At 49.5% G+C, this 21508-nt stretch overlaps 1 protein-coding gene and 1 non-coding gene across 3 annotated transcripts in view; both read left to right on the forward strand.

The window, feature by feature from the left end:
• The window catches only part of POC1A (POC1 centriolar protein A), an 85654-nt gene that overhangs the window by 49122 nt on the left and 15024 nt on the right, over positions 1-21508 (forward strand). For both annotated transcript variants that reach the window (XM_003936591.2, XM_003936593.3), the window contains exon 10: positions 11792-11935. In XM_003936591.2, the coding sequence (XP_003936640.1) occupies positions 11792-11935 (144 nt within the window). The remainder of the gene's footprint in view (positions 1-11791; positions 11936-21508) is intronic.
• On the forward strand, positions 7582-7688 carry LOC120367311 (U6 spliceosomal RNA). Its single transcript, XR_005581715.1, has one exon. It is a non-coding gene; the product is annotated as a U6 spliceosomal RNA (small nuclear RNA).

Genomic DNA, 21508 nt, shown 5'->3' on the forward strand with positions numbered 1-21508 from the left:
AGCACGTGTGTGTTGAGAGGGAATGTGCCCATACAGGCGTTGGGCAGGGCGGGCTGCCCGCTTGCCTATGTGGTGGTTTCAGAGGATGCTCCAGAGGTGCATCTGTTCAAGGAACTCCAGGACAGACTCAGCAGGCATATGGGCCTGGCCCAGGATGGACCTACTTCCTCCTGAGGCTTCCTAGCCTCCACCACCTGCCCCTCCTCTGTGTTCCTAAACCCACTGCCACCTTGCTGCCCTGACCCTCGTGTACATTTCTCACTGTAATAAGTGTGACAACCTGGAGCGTTCCAGCCCCTAAAGGCTGGGGTTGTTTTCCAGCCCTCTCTGAACCCCTCCAGGGGAGGAACTGCACTGTGCCAAGGCATGTTCTTGCTGCTTCCTCACAGCCTCCGCTGGTTTGAAGTCTCTTAGCCGTCACCTCCCTGCTTCATCTCATTCTCTTCTCCCCGGCTTCCCTCACCTGTGTGTGTCGCTTACTAAGATAGACCTCCCAGATCAGCTTCTTTCTGGGGGCATGTTGGACACCAAGTAACTTCCCATTTCTTGCCTATCAAGGCAATCCTTTCACTGTTTTGAAAAATCACCCCTCTTGTGTGGGGGGAAATTATTGGAAACGCTTGCAGAGAGCGGCTGGGGAGTCAGCAGATTGATGGGGGTCAAGCCCAGATGTGGCCATCACAGCCCTGGGGTGGGTCTTCCATCTTGCCATGGGCCTGGGTGAGGAGAGTGGAGTCTTGGTTTGTGCATATAGCATCTCCCACATGCCCAAGGCCAGGTGAAATAGGATGACAGGCACCTATGGTCCCTGCCTCAAAGGGACCACTTTCCGAGGAGGGACTGTGAGATGACCTGTGGTCCTGGGAACTAGGTGGCCCTGGTTCGGTGTGTGACAAGGCCTGGAATCCAGGGGTTGGTCAGGCATGCAGATTCCCCATCCTTCATTTTAGACCCACCTTTCAACCCCTTCACGATTTTTATTATATTTTATTTATTTAGAACTAGGATCTTGCAATGTCACCTAGGCTGGATCATGGCTCAGTGCAGCCTCCAACTCCTGGGCTCAAGTGATCCTTCCACCTCAGCCTCATGAGTAGCTGGGACTACAGGGGCATGCCACCGCACCTGGCCCCTTCACAAGTTTTAGTACAAAGGACACCTGTTGGTTTCCCATCAGCAGGGGCCTGAAGTCAAGGGGTGGCTGTGAGGCCTGCCTGTGATCTATGGTTGTGGAGCATCTGATTTGGTTTGAAGGCTGCTGTGTGGACCCCCAGGCCCTGTGTCTCTGAACTTTCAAAGATGACCCAGCACCTGCCCTCCTTACAGTCTGGCATGGGGAATTTGAAAAGGCACCCTGTATGTTCATACCTTCTAGATGAAAGCCGGCAGTGGGATGAAACCCCATCCTTATTCTCAGGCTACCTGGAAGAACAATGGCAGGACTGCCGAAAGTTAGATTGTTTTAAAAGACCAGAAATTCTCTTGGGTTCAGGGCTATGTTTGGAATCAGAAGTTTCTTCTCTTGTTGGATTCTAGGCCAGAACTCTAAATTACAGGGCAAATGAGCCTGCAGTGTATCTAGTCTGTAGATATGCGTGGTGAATTCAGTACAGGCTTCTTTTGAGCTTTGATTTGAGAAAACACCCGTGCCTTTCCCCTTGAGAAGATGGACGTGAGGCTGAGCCCAAGTGAGCTCTGGGGCTTTTCTCTGCCTCCCTCAGGGGCAGGTTTAGCAAACATGGAGGTAGACAGACATGGATGCCTGTCAACTTTTCATGAAGGCAAATTGTCAAAGTCAAAGGCCTGAGGCCAGGACTAAGAAACATCTGTGCCTGTGAGTCTCCCCGTCCACACTCAGCAGGCTATACGATGAACAGTCCAATTGAAGATTAAGTTGAAAAGATTTAATCATAGGGGTGTGTTTATATCCATTTTTTTTCCAGTTTTGCACAGGGCAGCCCTGCTTTGGAAATGTAGTGACATGCTTTGGTTTTCAGTGAGCAGTGACCAGACATGCTGTTCACCTGGGTCTGTACAAGAAGGGTGCATGAGATAGCCCAGCTCTTGGCCCCAGGTCACCTTCTCTCCCTTCTCTTGCCTAGAATTAAGCTTTGGACCAGTTCTGGGACACTTCTGTTTATTACAGAGTTTCAGTTTCAGAAGCAGGCTGGGCAAAGGGCATGGTCCAGTGTTAGAACTTAAAAGAAGAAATTTCCACCTTGAGCAGGTGTTAAGAATTGTCCGTTTCACACCCCCTGCCCCGCGCCCCCAACCCAAGAGGGGTGTGTTCCATCTTTGCTCAAGCCTGCTGACCAGGTGTGTGCAGACCTTGCTCCTGACTGCCAAGCTGTGTACAGACTCCTAAGCAGCAGAGACCTGACACTCCATGGACTGCGCGGCTACTGCTTAGGAGACCCTGTCTGGGAATGTCTCTCAAATCCCACCTGGAATTTGGGGGTTGGGGAATTGAACAGCATTGAATTGTGACTCTCTGGCTTTGCATTTGGAAACTGTTAATTCCCAGACTGATGGTGGCCTTTGTGGGCCTCACCTGGAGTCTTCAGCCTTAGGTTTGGCCCATTGGTAATAACCAGTGGAGAGCTGGTGATTTTCACCTTGAGTGCAGAGTGGCAGTGATGGGTGGTGTCAACTGTGTCCTGTGATGGGTAGGCTAGTCTCCTAAGGACATTTCAGTTGTAACAACATGTTTCTTGTTTTCAGTTAGGCTTTCTAATTTAAAAATAGTAACATTCACCATTTTAGAAAGCAAACAGTTCTCTGAGTTTTGACAGATACAGTCATGTAACCACCACCACAATCAAGATACAGAATCTTTCCATCATCCCAAAATGTTCTCTTTTTGCTTCTTTGTAGTCAATCTACTCACTCATCCCAGTCCCAAGCAATTATTAATCTGCTTTCTGTCACTATAGATTAGTTTGTATGTTTTACAATATGATATAAATAGAATTATACAGTTATATATTTTTTGGTCCGATTTCTTTCACTCAGCCTAATAGTTTGTATGTTTTACAATATGATATAAATAGAATTATACAGTTATATATTTTTTGGTCCGATTTCTTTCACTCAGCCTAATTATTTTGAGATTGACCCATGTTGTTAAATGTATCAGTAGTTCATTCCTTTTTATTTCATCAAATGGATATATCACAATTTTGTTGGTAAGCATTTGGTCTATTTGCAATTTCTGGCTATTATAAATAAAGCTGCTGTGAATGTTCATGTACGTATTTTTCTATGGAAATATGCTTCCATTTTTCTTGGGTAAATACCTAGGAGTAGAATGGCTGGGACATATAATAGGTGTATGTTAGCCTTTCAGTAACTGTCAAACTGTTTACAAAAAATGGTTGTGCCGGGCCGGGCGCGGTGGCTCAAGCTTGTAATCCCAGCACTTTGGGAGGCCGAGGCGGGTGGATCACAAGGTCGAGAGATCGAGACCATCCTGGTCAACTTGGTGAAACCCCGTCTCTACTAAAAATACAAAAAATTAGCTGGGCATGGTGGCGTGTGCCTGTAATCCCAGCTACTCAGGAGGCTGAGGCAGGAGAATTGCCTGAACCCAGGAGGCGGAGGTTGCGGTGAGCCGAGATCGCGCCATTGCACTCCAGCCTGGGTAACAAGAGCGAAACCCCGTCTCAAAAAAAAAAAAAAAAAAAAAATGGTTGTGCCATCTTACATTTGTGCCAGCAGTATATGAGAGTTCAAATTACTCCAGCTCCTCTCTAACACTTGGCATAATCATTTTTTTTTTAACCTTTAAGCTATTCTAATAGGCATATAGTTGTATGTCACTGTGGTTTTAACTTGCATTCCCCTAATGGTTAATAACATAGAGCATCCTTTTAACAATGTCTTTCAAAGAGCAGAAGTTTTGAATTTTGATCAAGTTCATTTTATCAATTTTTTCTTTTCTGGATCACACTTCAGGTGTCGTATCTAAGGATTATGTCTAATCCAAGGTCACAAAGATCTTCTATGTTTTACAGGAAAAATGTATATCAGTTTTATAGTTTTATGGTTTTTTTTTTTTTTTTTTTTTTTGAGATGAAGTCTCGCTTTGTTGCTCAGACTGGAGTGCAGTAGTGCAATCTTGGCTCACTACAACCTCTGCCTTCCAGGTTCAGACGATTCTCCTGCCTTAGCCTCCTGAGTAGCTGGGATTACAGGTACCTGCCACCACACCTGACTAATTTTTGCATTTTAGTAGAGATGGGGTTTCGCCATGTTGGCAAGGCCGGTCTTGAACTCCTGACCTCAGGTGATCCACCTGCCTCGGCCTCCCAAAGTGCTATGATTACAGGCGTGAGCCACTGCACCTGGACCTACAGTTTTAGGTTTTACACTTAGGTCTGTGATCCATTTTCAGTTGGTTTTTGTATGCTGTGGAAGGTATGTACTGAAGTTCTTTCTTTTTTTTTTTTTCTTTTTTTTTGTGGGGGGAGCGTGTGGGTATCCAGTTGTTTAATCAACTGTTGGAAATACTAACTTTTCTGTACTAAGTTGTTTGTATGCCTTTGTTAAAAATTAATTGGCCAGATATTGGTCTAGAGTTTCTGGATTCTGTTTCATTAATCTATGTGTCTGTCCTTTTACCAATATCACAGTGTCTTGGCTAATGTAGCTTTAGGCTAAGTCTTGAAATCATGTAATATGACTCCTCAAATTTTGTTCTTTTTTTCAAAATTGTTTTGGATTTTCTAGTTTCTTTACCTTTCCATGTAAATTTTAGAATCAACTTCTTGATACCTATAGATGATTTGGGAGGATACTGACATCTTAACAACATTGAGCCTTTAATACATGAACATGATATGTTTCTTCATTGAGCCTTTAATACGTGAATACCATGTATCGCTTCATTGGTATAGGTCTTTGATTTTTCTCATTAGTGTTTTATAGTTTTCAACATATACATTTTGCACATGTGCTGTTAGATTTATACCTAAGCATTTTGTAGTGTGTTGAATGGGAGCCTCCCTGAAAGATATGTCTACATCCTAACCTCCAGAAACTGTGAAGATGACTTTACTTGGGGGAAAACATCTTTATGGATGTAATTAAGAATCTCAAGATGACATAATCTTGGATTGGTGGTCCTAAATTGAATGACAAGTGTCTTTAGAAGAGCCACATGTAAGAGAGACACACAGAGAAAGGAGAAGAATGCCATGTGAAGACAGAGGCAGAGACTAGAGTTATGTAGCCATAAGCCAAGGAATTCTGGAGCCACCAGAAGCTGAAAGAGGCAAGGAAGGATTCTCTCTTAGTGCCTCCAGAGGAAGTATGGCCCTGCTGAACCTTGACTTCAGACTTCCAGAACTGTGAGAGAATTAATTTTGGTTGTTTTATGCCATCAAATGTGACAATTCGTTACAGCAGCCCTAGGAAACTATTAATAATATATACTTAATGTTGTTTTGGTGCTATAGGAAAGATAATTGCCAAGAGTTTTTAAAAAAACTAATGAAAGGCATCAAACCATAGTTCCAAGAAGCTCAGAGAACAAGCTGGAATTTAAAACAAACAAACAAACAAAAACAAGCAAACAAGCAAAAAAACCAAACAAGGCCATGTGCAGTGGCTCACACCTGTAATCCCAGCATTTTGGGAGGCCAAGGTGGGCGGATCACCTGAGATCGGGGGTTCGGGACCAGCCTGACCAACATGAAGAAACACCGTCTCTACTAAAAATACAAAATTAGCCAGGTGTGTTGGCGCATGCCTGTAATCCCAGCTACTCAGGAGGCTGAGGCAGGAGAATCACTTGAATTTGGGAGGTGGAAGTTGCAGTGAGCTGAGATCGTGCCATTGCACTATAGCCTGGGCAACAACAGCAAAACTCCATCTCAAAAAAGAAATAAACAAAACAAAATCCTAGATGAGTTATATTCAAACTTCTGAAAACCAAGGATTAAGAAAGAAATCTTGAAGGTAGCCAGAGGAAAAAAGACACATATACAGTGGATCAAAATGTAAGAATTATGAAGAATTCTCATCAAACTATACAAACTGAAAGAGTAACATCTTTAAAGTTTGAAAGAAAAACTCCTAACCCAAAGTTCTGTACTCAGCAAAAATATTTTAGAAATGATGGGGAAATAAAGACCTTTTTTTGGCCCCCAGACAAACCAAAGCTGACAATTTTTTTTACCAGCAAATTTGTATTATAAGGAATATCTAATTTCTCTCTCTTATTTTTCTAGGATTCCAATTGCCCATGGGTTAGTGACAATATTGTCCTATAGCATATAGAAGCTCTGTTCTGTTTTATCCCTCTGTGTTTCAGTTTGAGGAATTGATCTGTCTTTAAGATCACTAATTTATTTTCCCATTGAGCCCATTACAGCCATTATTCTTTGTTAGTTGATTTTTATTTCTGTTGTTTCTGTTTGACTCTTTCTTATCATTTCTACCTTTCTGCTGAAATTCTCCATTTGATCATGTGTGTTGTTCAGTAGAGCCTTTACCATATTAATCATAATTATTTTAAAGTTTGTATCTCATAGTTTCAACATCTAGGTCATCTGAATCTGCTTCTACTGATTGCTTTGTCTCTTGACAGTGTTTTTTGTTTTTTGTTTTTTGTTTTTTCCCTTCCTCACCTTTTTTTGTATCATAATTTTTTATTAAATGCCAGGCATCATGTTTAGGACAGTAAGGTCCTATTTACTAAGGTAAATAGTCTTGTCAGGAGTTGAGCTTAGTTTAGTGTTACCTAATGTACCTCAATCATCTTCCTCTCACCTTTCAGCCTGCCCTGTGGGTGTGCCCCTCAGAGGGGCATGCTTTTTTCCATGTTCTTGGCCCTCCTCCCTAGATAGGCTGCTGTTGCTTATTGCTTGGTGCTTGCTAGTTTTTTTTTTTTTTACGGAGGGTGACTCTGTTGTCTTGACCCAGCTTTAGTCTTAGTCAGACTCTGTCTCCCTGGATCTCAAAAGTGGGATGTTCTTAGTGGTCCTGCTCCTCCCTTATTCAAAGAAGATCTTGATAATTTCAGCTCAGGATAGTTTCCTGCCTCTCCCTCAAGAGAAGAGGTATTTTTATCTTTGCTTTTCCCTAGTAACTTAAGGATGCTATTCTGCAGGGGAGAGGTCCTGGCAGGGCTTCATACCTTTTCTTGCTCACTCCCTTCCTCTAGGCCTACACCTCCAAGGATGGTTTTCTTCCATCTACTGCCCTGCCCTGTCTTTAGTCATGAAAGCCCAGTGGAGGTCTGTGGAGAAGAACCGGTGCATGAGTGCAAGCTCTGCTGTGTCTATGGCACCTGGGGGTTCTAAACTCTTACCTAGTCTACATTTGGTCTCCAGCAGTTTATTAAAACTAACTTGCCCACTTATATGGCACTTGGTATCTCTTCTCCTCATGCTTTTCCATAGGTGACCCACAGCTGATGCCCACTTCTGTTTTCCTTGGAAGTGTCTGTCTTTCCTTAGAAAAGGAAAGACAATGTGGCATTTTCCCTTAGAAAATGGGAAAACGTGTGGTATAGATGGGAAAACCAGTCTACTGTTTGCTCTGTGACTTCATCTCTCTGCTTTAAGAAAAGTTCTTTTAGTGCTCGCTTTGGCAGCACATATACTAAAATTGGAACGATACAGAGAAGATTAGCATGGCCCCTGCGCAAGGATGACACGCAAATTCGTGAAGCGTTCCATATTTTTTTTAAAAAAAAAAAAGAAAAAAAAGGAAAAGATCTTTTAGATTGTCAGTCTTTTTCTTGTTAGGACGGAATTAACGCTTTCCCCAGCTTTATATATCCTAGGCAGAAGCTCCTTAGCCATACTTGTATCTTGATGGAAGAGTGAGACCATGATCAATTCAGAGACCTGTCAAGAAGTCAACCCCAGATGGACTGATTTCTTGTCACAAGGAAGATCTACAAGCTGTTCCTTTTTGTTTTTACTGAAATGTTATGGCTTGGTTCCTCATATGTCTGGGTGGCTGAGCATCAGCCATATATATTTAGGCAATTCCTGCTGTGTGTGAGGTGCTGAACTCCTGATGGTGTATGAAAGGCAGGCAGCAGAAGAAACAGGAACTGAGGGGTGGGCAACACATCAACTGACTATGAGAGCCCAGAGTCCCACCCCAGGGTTTGCATGAGAAGAGACATCTGCAGACCCCGCATGGTATTTCCCAAAGTTAGAACCATCTCTTGAGCATCACCTTTTTCTGTTTTGGTATTAAGATGTTTATATTTGGCAAAAGTGAAATGTTGTTGAATTGATGTAGATCTATACAGGTATATGTGTAAGTTAATCTTTGTTGTTATTTTAGTGAGAATTACTTTGTTGTTTTTTGAAATGGAGTCTTCCTTTGTCACCCAGGCCAGAGTACAGAGGTGCAATCTCGGCTCACTGCAACCTCCGCCTCCTGGGTTCAAGTGATTCTCCTGCCTCAGCCTTCCAAGTAGCTGGGGATTACAGGTGCCCGCCACCACACCTGGCTAATTTTTGTATTTTTAATAGAGACGGGGTTTCATTATGTTGGCTAGGCTTGTCTCAAATGCCTGACCTCAACTGATCTGCCCACTTCGGCCTTCCAAAGTGGTGTGATTACAGGCATAAGCCACCATGCCTGGCCTATTGGTGTAATTTTATTCATGTTATATTTAACTGAGAACCACCAGGTAAAACCCCTAGGAGCCTCTGATGTTGAACAGACAAAATACTGATGTGATTTTTGCATTTAAATGCTGCTTGGGTTACTCTACCGCTGTCATTACTCATGGCTGTGGTATGACTGTCTCTTCCCACTCTTGCGTGTCATTTTCTTATCTCTGCTTTCTTGCTTATTTGCCAAGCTCTCATGAAATGCCACAGCTCCAGCGTGCTGGCATGTAGGTGAGTGGCTACAGAGCCATGAGGGGCGGGGCGCTGGCCCTTTGCTGCAGCGCACACAGTGGGGAGGCTTCCCTATACAGGAATTTCACCTCGGTGGGCTCTGCTTTTTGAGGTGTCAAGTGTTTGTGGAGGGCCTGCTCTGAGTTCAGCTCTGTGCTGGGCAATCATTCCAGAGCAGCTGGGTTGGGGAAGTGACGCAAAAAGCATTAGACCCAGGATTCAGAGGCCTCCACAGGGACGTGGAAGAGGAGCCGTGCACAGCGAAGCCCAGCTACAGCCAATGTCACCTGCCAGAGGCTGTCTGATGTTCAAGAAGAGCCTGCACTTTGGGTTCAGATTCTAATTCTGGCATTTGCTGGGTGACTAACAACAAGTTACTTAACCTCTCTGAGTCTGTGTTCATATCTGAAAAGTAAGGTTAATAACGCCTATTGGGAAGGGCCATCATAAGGATGAAGTGAGGTGACATGTATTAAGTGAGGTGACATTAAATGAGGGCACCCAGTGGAGACCAAGTAAACCATGGCGATTGCTGGACTGGTGGAGTGTTAAGTGCTGTGATGTTTTCTGATGGGAGTGGGCAAGGAGGCAGGGAAATGGCTCATGGCAGCCCTGGAGTGTGAGACCGGTTACCTTTGGACAGTCATTTTCTGACTGTGCCTCAGTTCTCTTTGTTGTAAAATGGAGACAGCCTATGAAAGTGTGGTTTAGATGGGAAAACACGGTGGCTGCTCCAACCCTCTGTTGTAAAGGTCACCTCTCCAGCTTGGAGTGCCGTGGCTACTGTCTGATACTTCCTTAGATCTGGCTCAGCTTTGGCTCATCCAGGAGGGTTTCTATTGCTAAAGTCAGTGGTACTCACCCTGCCTCCCTGCAGCATCCACTATGCTTCCAGAGGCTGAGCTCAGCGCTGTCCATTTCTGGGCCATTCTGCAGAAACACTCAGATTTTCCATTCCCTCCTTCCTAGGCAGCCAGCAGCACCAGTCTCTGGCCTATTCCATGACAGTGCTGGCTGTGGGACAGAAGAGCTGTCTGCTCACACCCTTCCTTCAGTGGAAGAGTGTGCGTGTCTACAAGTTAGTGGGTCCTCTGGAAGGAATGGGCACAGCACCGAATATTTCTCAAGAAAGGCCTGCTGGTGGCTTCCGATGAGCGCCTCTTACAGCCCAGCCATTTAAAGGACTGGCCCAGTCATCATCCCCGTTTTATAGACGAAGAAGTGAAGGCCCAGAGCTGGTCAGTGACTGTCTGAGTCACCAGCCTTCACCACTATACTCTGCTGTGTCTCCTGACAGAACTACCTTAGTCTGGGGGCCACTGTGGAGGGCTGAAGTCTATCCTGGCTGGGCTGTTGGGCTTCTGAAATTTCCTTTTGGGATGGGATTCTTTTTTTCTTTTCTCTTCTTCTTCTTTTTTTTTTTTTTCTGAGACAGTTTCACTCTCGTTGCTCAGGCTGGAGTGCAATAGCTTGATCTCGGCTCACTGCAACCTCCACCTCCTGGGTTCAAGCGATTCTCCTTCATCAGCCCCCGAGTAGCTGGGATTACAGGCATGTGCCACCACACCCTGCCAATTTTATATTTTTAGTAGAGATGGGATTTCTCCGTGTTGGCCAGGCTGGTCCCGAACTCCTAACCTCAGGTGATCCACCTGCTTCAGCCTCCCAAAGTGCTGGGATTACAGGCGTGAGCCACCACGCCTGGCCTTGGGATGGGCTTCTTGGTAAGCATTGATATCTGAAGCACATTGATTCCTGAAGGACTGGAAGAGACCCAGCCCTGATGGCCGAAGTCTTATGAAATGGCCACGTAAGTGGCCGACATGCTGACAATAGGCGTGTGGACATGGTGCTGCTCATGTTCTCAAGAACATCCCTCTGGCTCGTGTCTCATTCAAGTTCTCCTGTAGCCACCACGAGGGCCTGCGTTATTCCAAGTTCAAATCAGCATGCCCTTGAAAGTTTGTGGTCTATGAGAATAGAATGCTTACCTAATAAAGGAAAACATGCAGGTAGGGTCCACGTGCTGAGCTGCATTCCCACAGGGAACAAGTCCACAGAGGACTTGCGGGTGCTAAGACCAGAACTGGGGCATCTGGCAGCCCTGCCCTTGGACACCCATGGCTCTAGCATCCTGCCCACTGAACATATGCACAGCACTTCCTAGGTCCACAGAAGCCTTTGTGCATATAGCAAGGGGCTGACTTTTCTGAATTTGGGGGCTGAAGGGCCTTAGGCAGAAACACTAAGCCCCTCACCTCCTGGAGTACTATCTGAAGCAGCCCAGGTGTGCCTGTCCTGTGAGTTCTGATTCCTGCCAGCCTGGGACATGCACACAGAAATCTTTGTTTTTTTAGGGGATCTAGGCCGGGGTGGGGTTGGAACACCCCTCTCTCACTGCCACCCACACTCCCACCAAGTTCTGGGCCATAGCTCCTGGGCACTGGGAGAGGCATTTGTGAAGCCTGGCACATGCCCGTGGAGGGTGGGGAATTAGAGTTGAGCTGACCAGGAAGAGGAGGGACTTCAGGCCCAGGCCAGGCTTTAGCATCTCTGGACTCTCCTGGATGCCTGCTGGTGGGTGCCAGCTGCTTGAAGAGATGGTGGGTAGCCAGCCTCCCTGCAGGCCTCCAAGAACAGGCTGAGGCCACTCACTGGCCCACCTGCCCTCCTCAGGCACCTTCCTTCCTGGACCACCAGGTGTTCTGATTCCACACCTCATTTATGGCCTCTGCCTGGAAAGGTGGGCGTGTGGACCCAGATGTGGGAATGCCATCACACTGCCATTTCTCCCTGACACTTGGAGCTTACCTTTTCAAGTTTGCTGGTGGTTTTCCCTTTAATCCTTTGGAGGGGCTGTTCCTCTCAGTATTTCTCCAAGCATTGGATAGACTGAGGGACTTTTTTCTCTCTGTCTTTAGCCAGAAGTGGACTTCCCTGTCCCCTCAGGCAGAGGCAGGAGTGTGGAGTCTGTGCAGAGCCAGCCCCAGGAGCCCGTGAGCATGCCCCAGACGCTGACCAGCACTCTGGAGCACATCGTGGGCCAGCTGGACGTCCTCACTCAGGTAGGCCACGCTGCGGGTTCTCCCATCATCTACACTTGGTCCCGCATTTGGACCCTTTGAAGTTGGCCAACAGGTGCTGGATTTTTAAAAAACATAATTATAATGGACCTGTTTTTCAGTTCAGATTAATGACATTACAGAGCCTTCCCGGGGATCCTGGCTCTTGGCGCCATCCAAGCCCTGGCCAGACCACTAGATTCCAAAATCCCCAATGCTGAGTCCTCCTGGAATGTGCTCACCCAGAGCTGACGTGGGCTGCTGCAGAGCTTTGAAAGTAACACCGTGTTTATTTATTCCTCCCACTCTGCTAGATGGGCACTGTAGGGGCATACCAGGGAACTGAGTAGTGAGTCAGGGCTTCTGAGAGCCTAGGCTCTGAGTTTGAGCCTGGCCCTTTCCATATCCTCCGAGAAACCTTAGGGAAATCCCTTTAGTTCTCCAAGCCCTGGTATGTTTATCTGTAGTGTGCTGGTGGTTGTGGGCTCTGCCTGCCATGTTCATGGTGAGAATTAAGAGAGATGACTCTGGGAAATGTTTGGCCCATCCCAGGCTCTAGGTAGTGGCTCAATAAATGTTAGCTGTGGCCCTGACCACCCTCGTCACTGAGATGGATATGGGCCCGCCCTCTGGAGTATAGGTTGGCAGCCGTAACACAAGCTCGTTGTGCAGCACTTTCAGTAAGGGCAGAATGCCCTGACAAGAGGTGGTGACCAGCACTAGGGGCATACCCGGCAGAGCCATCTCACTTGAGGGAGGAAGAGTGGTCTTGGCAGAGGGAGTGGCCTGCTTGCGGCTCTGGAAAGGCCATGGGCACATCAGGGGGATGAGCAAAGCTCCAGGTGGCTGGCGTGTGGATATGTGGTGGTGGGGTGGGGGGCAAGGTAGGATTTAGCCTCGTGTCCTTGGCTCCTGAGGCCAGGCTGGGACTCTGCAGATCCTCCTCTGCCATGCCAGCACATGGATAGAGTGAGGCTATATGAGGGACACATGTGGCCCACGAGGAAAAGAGAAAGGGATGGGGGGTGTGGAGGCAGGAAGAGTGGCCTCCAGTCCAGCTCACATGGAGGACACAAAGGACCCTTGATGTCACTAATGGAAATGGAGCTGAGATGGCATGGTATCCATTCCCCAGCTTGGGATCATGGGCTAAGGGAGAAAAGCTCTTGCAGGTGTGTCATCAGAGCCCAGCTGGGACAGCACACCTTGGGCCCACTGAAGAAAGCACTCTTGATGGGAAAGGCCAGCTGTCATGACTGGGGGCTCCGGGACTCCAGGGCACCGTGTACAGACCTTGCTGAGAGCCTGCTAAGCTGAGAAGAAGGCATGTGTTGAGAGAGATGTGAGCAGCATGCAAAGACTTAAAAAACCACCCCACTTCAAATCCGTCAGCAACTGCCTAATGTTTTTCACAGCCTCGTCAAGTGAGAGATTAGGGGAGGTGGAATCAATTAGAACTTTATAGGATAAAATTGGAAATTAAGTCTGAGAAGGTGGTTAAAAATAGCTTCATTGGATCCAGAGGAGTATAACACTAAAAACATTTCCTGTCACTGTGTTTTAGGGGTGCACATGGAAGGTTTTGTTATGTGTTCACAGTTAGGAGTATGATAGTAACTTTTAAGAAACTTGCATCACAGAGAATAAGTGAAGGCTGGCCTGTAGCCTGTGGCCTTTGGCCCATGGCTGGGTGTCTAGGTGTCTTGATGTCTCGATGTCTCAATCCCTCTGTGACACCCTGGTCCTACCTCACACCATTCAGCCTGTTTGCAACTCCAAACAGCAGACCACCCCCAACCAGATGCCAACAATATCAGGTAGTCACCTGCTTTGCAAAACTGACAGTGTCTGTGTTTCTGGATGCCACAAAGTGAGGAATGTTCTTGACGGACTCAGTGTGTCCCAAGGAAACTAGAGTTCTACAGACGAAGCGCCAGCTGAGGCCTTAAAGTTCAACCCATTTTCAGAACCGTGCACAGTGCCTTTGTGCTAATCCTGCCAAGTTCTCCTCGGGCATGGCTGTTAGTTGTCTTCCAGGCCCCGCTTTATCTCCTGGAGTTGGGGCTTTCTCTAGCTGAGGTGTTCCAGCCACAGCCAGAGCAATCTCCACCAGGGGCTGACAATTTCCCTGTGCCTTTCCCTTGGCGTTGGCCCAGCAGAGGCAGGCCCACAGCAGACCCCCTCTGTTGGTCCAGACAGACCCGGCCCTCCCCTGAAGCTTAGTGCCAGGCATCCACCGCCATCCATCTTCCCAAGCGGCTTGTTCAGCTGGGCTTCCTACTTGTTCTGTGGATATTGGTCTCAGGTACTACCCCATCAGCGAGCACTCCTCGCCATTTGCCCAGTCCTGAAGAGCCTTTGTGTTCTAGAGGGGTGGGGTGCCCAGCCACCCCAACACTGATTCCTACTACGGAGTCATCCATGTGATTTGTGCTGTTCTCTATCCCTGCCATTACCCCTTCCCTCCCCAACAGGGAAGTCTACTTCAGAGGGAAGCTGCCTTCCAGGTCCTTCAGGCCTCCATCCTGCAGAACATCCTTCTAGGGGAGAGCCATGGGGATGCAGTGGGCGGTGGCCAGGGGTGTTTTCTGAGTGAGTCGCAGAGCCTCTAGCCCCTGGGTAGGATACCCTTTTACAGAGGCTCACAGTCTTCAAAGCCTGCCTTCCTGCTCAACAGGCTGGTATGGCCCCATGTGGCGAGGTCACCTCTGTGGATGTTTGTGGCCTGTCTGGCATCAGTCCGAGGGTCAGGGACTCAATTTCAGTCCTTCCTAGGGTGACCCCTTCAGCAGCTCCTCTGTAAAGGAAAGGCCTGGAAGCCAGGAAGCTGAGTGAGCCAGTAGAGAGGAGTGGCTCGAGCTTTGCCTGGCTTCCCCACTGCCTAGCTCAGCGGCCTTGGGCAAGTCACTTTGAGTCTCTGTGCCTCACTTTCCAAATCTGGAACACAGAGCTTATAATAGTACCCACTTCATAGGCCTCTTGGGAGGATTAAACGTGTCAGCGTGTGGGAAGCTCCTTGAACAGTACCTGACAACGCCGTGCACTGCTGATGTGTTGGGTGCTGCTCCTGTTGCTGCCATTGTCATTATCCAAGGCCTGGGGCCAGGGAATCTTCATGACAGCACCAGAAATAGCTCCCTTAATTCCCCACTGCCTCGTGAAGCTAGACCCTTCCCTGCCTAGCAGAGCCATTCGCCATTCCTTGGCCCTCAGAGCAGAGGTGGCAGGTTCCTTCTCTGCACACACATCCACTGCACCCACTCTGTATGGTGGGTCCTGTGTGAGACCCAGTCCCACTTTCAGGAAGAACTCAGTACTGAATCTGCCGAGGTCGGAGCCAGGCCTCCACAGGGGAGCTGGCAGCTGAAGTCGTTGGAGACAAGTGAGAGTCCAGACACCAGGTCAAGGCCATGGGTCCTCTGGTGTGGGGTGGCGGAAGCAGCAGCCCATGAGTTCACCCTCACCTGGCAGGATACTAGGCAGAGCAGAGTCGAGGCCTGACCCTCGCTGACGGCCTGGGGTAGAGTGGAGATAGGGACACACAGAAGTTGAGACTCGAGCAAGGGGCGATGCTGTCGTGGCCCCACCCCTGGGGACGATGAGACAAATAGCACTGTGGCTGGCCCCTGCAAGGCTCCTGGTCTCTGGAGCAAGCCAGCAAGTGGGGCAGCTTCCCCCAGCATTCCCAGGCCAAGAGGCCTTTCAGACCAAGAGGAAACCAAATTGCCCTTGGGGTTTGTTTGCCTGGCTTCCCCACTGCCTAGCTCGGCGGCCTTGGGCAGCATCAGAAACCCTTTTATTCCAGAAATGGGGTTGGTGTTTTCCTTTTTTATGAATGCCTTTTTTTATAAAATCTGTACATTATTTTTCAAAAGTGTATATGGGGAAAATAGACTTTGGGGTGACCTTGCAAGCCGAGCAGGTACAGTCTTCAGGTCTCCTCACATAGTTGTTTTAGAAGGGAAGTCCTCAGAGTGTGGGGCACACATCCTCATCATAGTTGGCATCCTCCTGGTTTTAGCTGAAGCTTGCCACTTTGCAGGGACTTCCCCACGTGGCCCTCACTTTATCCTCCCACCTGGCGGCTGGCAGCAGTATCATGCCAGGTGCAGATAACATGTTAATAATGGGTTGTTGTGCCTGGACCAGGCTCAGGGTCCACCCAGAGGCTTCTCCAGGAGGCCAGGTGATCCTGATCCCAACCACTGTGGGTCAGAGCCTCCCCAGCTTCCCTTGCCAGTTTTGGTGGAGTTAGGGATGTCTTCATCAAGAACGTCTACAAACTAAACTTGACCTTCCTGAAAGGTAAGGCCAGCAGTTCTTGCCCGGGGCTCTGTGAGCAGAGAGCCCAGCAGGCTGAGCCCCTTAGGTCACCAGCCAAAGAGCATACACACCCTTGCCCTGGCCTGCCCCTGTGTGGGGGTAACCCCTCCTTGCCCCAGCAAACAGTGAGCTTACTCTTTGGGGTATCACTGGTTTCTTCGCTAAGCTTCTTGGGACCCCGATCCCAGCTGATACCATGCTTTGAGCAGCTGGGGATTGTTCAGCTTGATACGGCCCCACCAGCTGCAGGGAACAACTGTTCCTCACTGGGTTTCGGGGCTGCTGTGTTCACCCAGTGAGCCACTTGCCCATCAGCCTGGGCACACCTCCACCACTCATCACCTGGGTGACCTTGGGCAGGTGATGTCAATCCCAGAGCCTCAGTCTCCTCCCTTGTAAAATAGGGAGAGATGCCTCATTGGGTCCTCTGAGCTCTGCTGCGCGGCTCTTGGTTAACTGGGTGTGCTAGACTGGTGCCAGCTGTTCTGTGAAGCACAGCAGTGGGTCGATGTTTTCTGGGGAGCAGTATGGGAAAGGACCGGGACAGGCTGGTGGCACCGGAATGACAGGAGTGGACATTCCATAGTCTCCATAACGCTGGACTGAAGTCCCAGGAATGCTTTTGAGTTGCCTGTGAGACTCTAGTGCCTGGCTAGGCAGGAGGATAAGAGAGGGGAGAAATAAGTCATTCCCCAACCCCAGTAAGGAGGAGGACACAGGAGGTGACAGAGGCACTCGGGTGCACGTAGACACTGTTAAAAGTCAGGCATGTATCAGGGCCCATAAGATTAGAGCTTCGAACCTGGACCTAGGCAACAGGGGCCAAGATGGAAGCTCTTCAAAGATGTATACTGTACTTCCTGTGACAGCCGTTTTTTGAATGTAGTTATTGTAATGGTTTTTAGGGAACATGTATTTTGTAACAATGGAATTGAGGATTTTCTTAGGAGGACTTTTTGTTCCTCAAGCTCCCTATAGGAATTCTCAGGAGCTGCTAGGCCTGAGGTCAGGAGCGTGGGCGTCATATACTATGAGCTTTCTGCCCCATTGAAATATGGCACACCAGTCCTAAAGGTTCAAGGCTCCTACTGTGAACCTGTCCTGAGACCCACCCCTCCCGAGAGAGCACACACCTGTCCTGTGGCTGCCCTGGGGTCACTCACCTGCTGGGCCTGCCTCAAGTCTTCTGAGAAAGTTGGTTCGAGTCCAGAGGCCCAAGGGGTCCAGAGGAAAACCCAGATCAGGAGTCAGAAGCTGCAGCTGCTCAGACCCAGCACTGCCTCTTTTTGACTTTCCACTGAGGGGAAATTTTAAGCACTGCCCCTCTGTCTGTCTATGCCATGAGGTGAGCAGCAGAGGTCAGCCTCTCAGGGGGTGGAGGGGGCAGGACTTCCCCTGGGGCCTTGTTTCATCTGTCTGCCCCCAAGCCAGACTCCTCCTTTCTGAGCACCCCTGGAGGACTCCAGGCTGGACCCCAAGGCTGCGAGGCCCACCTGCTCAGGAACGGGCGCTCAGTGGGTATGCAGGCAGAGGCCCTGGCCCTGACCCTGGTGCCCTTGGGGGTGCTGCCAGGTGATCTCGGGGTCTTTTTCACAGGTGCCAGAAAACTTGCCAGTGAGCAGGGAGAGGCTGTTTCCACAAATAGCACTGCTGCGGAGCTCACCTCTACGCTGGCTCCGTGACTTCCTTCATGGACTCTCAAGAGGCCAGAGGGCTGCTGCACAGTGCTTGGCTGTCCTCAGGAGTAACAGAGGTTCCAGTGGTGTCCGGAAGTTACAGAGGCCCTGGGTTTTCCTTAGGGCAGGGGAGTGGAACTCGGACGTGTGGACAGTGACCCAGGAGCTGGGGAGGCTGCTGTGAGGGGGCCCGGCACAGGCCCAACACGTGGCTTGGTGGTTTTGCCTCAGAAGCCCACAGCAAAGTTATTTTTGACTCCAGTTTCACGTCTTGCTGCTTTTTAAAAATACCAAGCCATGAAATTCCTGCTCCAACTGTTTTTTTATGGCACGCAGTGTTTCAGGCTGGCCACAGCAATGCTGTGATGTCACGTTCCGGTTCCTGTGACTCATGGAGGCTGCTGGGCTCCGGGACTTGAAATGCATGCAGTGGGGAGCAGGCAGGGAGCAGGCCCGCCAGCCCTGCATGTTTGGGTCTCTTTGGCGTTTGATTTTCTTAAATGTTCAAGTCATTGCGTTTTGCTGTCCTAACTCAGCAGGGCCAAGGAATTTTGCCTGTTTGCTTTGGGGACAGAGAATGGCCTTATTTGCTTCAAGATACCTTAAACCTGCTGTCCCCCACCCCATGGTGGTCCTGGGAGTTCCTGTTTGATGGCTGCTCAGGTGAGGCATCTGGTGCCACACTGGTGGGGAAGGTGGCAGCACCTGGCCGTGATGTGGGCCAAGCTGCCTCACCACTCTCAGGGGTTGTCTCTATCCCTCTTTCCTGGGAGGGCCTGCTGTTGCTTATGGAAACAGACCCCCAGTTTTATAGTTACACCATTTTCCCTCGGGATCAGTCCTCCCACATGTGCCAGACAGAATTTGTTGGGAGAGTGTAGAGTGAAAGTCATCCGATGCGTCTTCCCATGATCCCAGGAAGGCATGTGCAGCCCTCCTGACACTGCTCCCACTTGCGGGTAGGGCCATAAGGGTGGTGTTGGGTTGTTTCTGCAAGATGGGCCCCCTCTCTGCGTCAGCACCTCTAGCCAGCTCACCTACTTGGTCCAGAGTGCATGTGGCCACCCTCCTTGTTACGGACCTGCATGGCTGCCCCTTTGGCCAGAGTCATACTCAGGACAGCCGGAACTTCTGTGTAGGGGTTTGGAAACAAGAGGCTTGTTCTCCTTCTGGTAAGAGGCTACTTCCTGGGGGACAAGGGACTCAAGACTGTCTGGTATGTGCCAGGGACAAACTTGGTAGCAGAGGGATGGGGGGAAATGTCTGTCTGGGCCCCTGGCCTTACCCCAGCTCTGTTACTATTTTTGGCATTTTGCCCAAGGGCACCTCTGGCTTTGCAAATGTGGAAGGACAGGGGAGCCTGCATCTTCCCCAATTCACCAGTCAGGGCCAGTACCCTGCCTCCCTCGTGGCATGCAGCCTGCAAGCAGCACTCAAAAACGGGCAAGCTCATGTTTGTAGGGGGAACTGCATGGCAACTCCCTTGGGGGTCTGGCAGAAAACTCTGGTTTTCCATCTTCTACCCTGTCTGCAGTTGCAGCAGAAAGCACCTGCTTCCCAAAGGGGCTGCAGATTGAAGGTCCCTGCCTGCCAGATGGGCTTGGCAGTGGCTGTGGTTACCTCTGGGGCCTGGGAATGTTCATGGTCGGTTGTATGAGATTTCTTTTGTGAAGCTCTGAGCAGGCCTGGAGATGGGGGAGGGCTGGGAGATGGCGGGCAGGAGTGGCTCGGGGAGAGCAGAGGCTGGGAGCAGGCAGAGAGGCCCCTGCAGAGACATCTCATTCGGGCTGAATCTAGGCTTGTTCTGAGAGGGGGAAGGGAGGGGACTCCAGGTGATTTGCTCTTGCTCCTCTAGGACCTGAGGGCCCTCCAAGGAAAGGCCAAACACAGGCCACAAGAAAGGGGCCTGTGAGTGTTATGACAGGAGCCCCAAACTGGCCTGCATGGCTCTGAGATTAAGCAAGCCACAGCCTTGTTCATCACAGCTGACCCCATGGCTACTTGGTGCTTTCCTGAATGAAGCACCACCACAGCAGGGCCAGGAAGGGCTGCAATTGGGCTTGCTGCTTCCTCTCTGGCACTCTATAAAGGACTCTGATCCAGGCCTGTACTATGGGTACAGACCCTCATCATGCCCACAGTGCCCATGGCTGAAGAAGCAGAGGAAGCCATGAACTTAAGCACGGCATTTGGGAAGCAATTGTGTGCCCCCTGCCCTTCTGATCTGGGCCCAGCCAGTGGCTCCAGAAAACCCGCCAAGATGATTGACCAGGTTTCCCCACTGTGGATCGGTGGATGCTTGGCAGGACGGGGGAGCCTTGAGACTCCATCCCTGGTGGCTTATGCCCTTCTTCCTCCCAAAGGTGGTCTTGCTGGGTAGTAGCTGCAGCCCAACTTGCCAGGCTATACTGAGACTTCCAGGCCTCCAGCAAGCTATCAAGCTGTCTCTCGGGCTTAGAATGATCATATTTTACTGAGTCTTGGGAAAGTAGTTGACTAACTATATGGATTGTTAGGAAAGTCAGTCTCTGAAGAAATGGGATGCAGAAGGCAGCCAAGGCCCATGCTCAGCCCTGTTTGGACTCACCCTGAAGTCAGAGTCCAGCAGAGTCTATGGCCAAGCATGACTGCTGGCCTACACCTTGGGGCCTGTCTCTGTCAGACACTTGGCTTCCCTGGTGGCCTGTACACGGCTGGCAGAGATGTGCTTGAACCCGCCCCAGTGTCAGTGGGGCTGTGGCTCAGGTCTTCCCTTCAGGCGTGAGCAGCACCCCATGGGTCCCAGGAGCACCCAGTTTTATGAATGGTCTGAATGGACCCACTTTTTATAGCTTCTCTTTTTGGGGGAAACAGTGATATGGAAAAGAGAGCTGTGTTCACTTAAAAGGAGTTGCTGTAAAGCCATGAGGAAGGTAAATAGCTAAGATTCTTTAATCTGGTGGCTAATCCACTAGGAGAAAATAGTGTTTCATATACTTCGCGAAGAGAGCTAATCTTCAGTAGAGGTGGGGGCTGGGGGACATAAAACCGTCAGAGAAATCCTATATCCCTGAGATAATGTGAAACAGAACCACGGATTGTAGGCTCAAGGGACCAAAAGCTCATTCTCCGCTGTTTGCAGCAGACTGTGGGGTTAGGGGGAGTTGCTGAACATAGAGAGATTGGGAGGAATGTTTTAGAAATTGGCTTTTGTGAATTGGCTGTGTGTGATCCTGGGCCTGTTAGCACGCCAGACATCAGCGTGAGAGGGGAGCTCCATTCCTTTCCCTCTGAGGTCCAGGCTTTGGAGCTTTTAGTCATCATCAGACCAGGACTGAGCTGGGAAGGGGAGGAACCGGGCTGCTTCCTTGACTCCCGCCCCCACTTCCTGCCAAAGCAATGAGGCTCCCTCCCTCCCAAGACTAGCTGTTGGGGGCTGGCCCCTCCTGCCTGCTCGCCCCACTCTCCCTCTCCCACTATCCCTTCAAGTCCACCAGGTCCAAGACCCACGCTGGGGTGAGTGTTCCTCACAAGTTGGGTGGGCCCATCCTCAGATTAGGGCTGCCCTTTGGCCTGGAGGACCTGGGCTGGCAGGCAC

The sequence above is a fragment of the Saimiri boliviensis genome, chromosome 8, assembly GCF_048565385.1.
Source record: "Saimiri boliviensis isolate mSaiBol1 chromosome 8, mSaiBol1.pri, whole genome shotgun sequence".
In the NCBI taxonomy this organism is placed as follows: Eukaryota; Metazoa; Chordata; class Mammalia; order Primates; family Cebidae; genus Saimiri; species Saimiri boliviensis.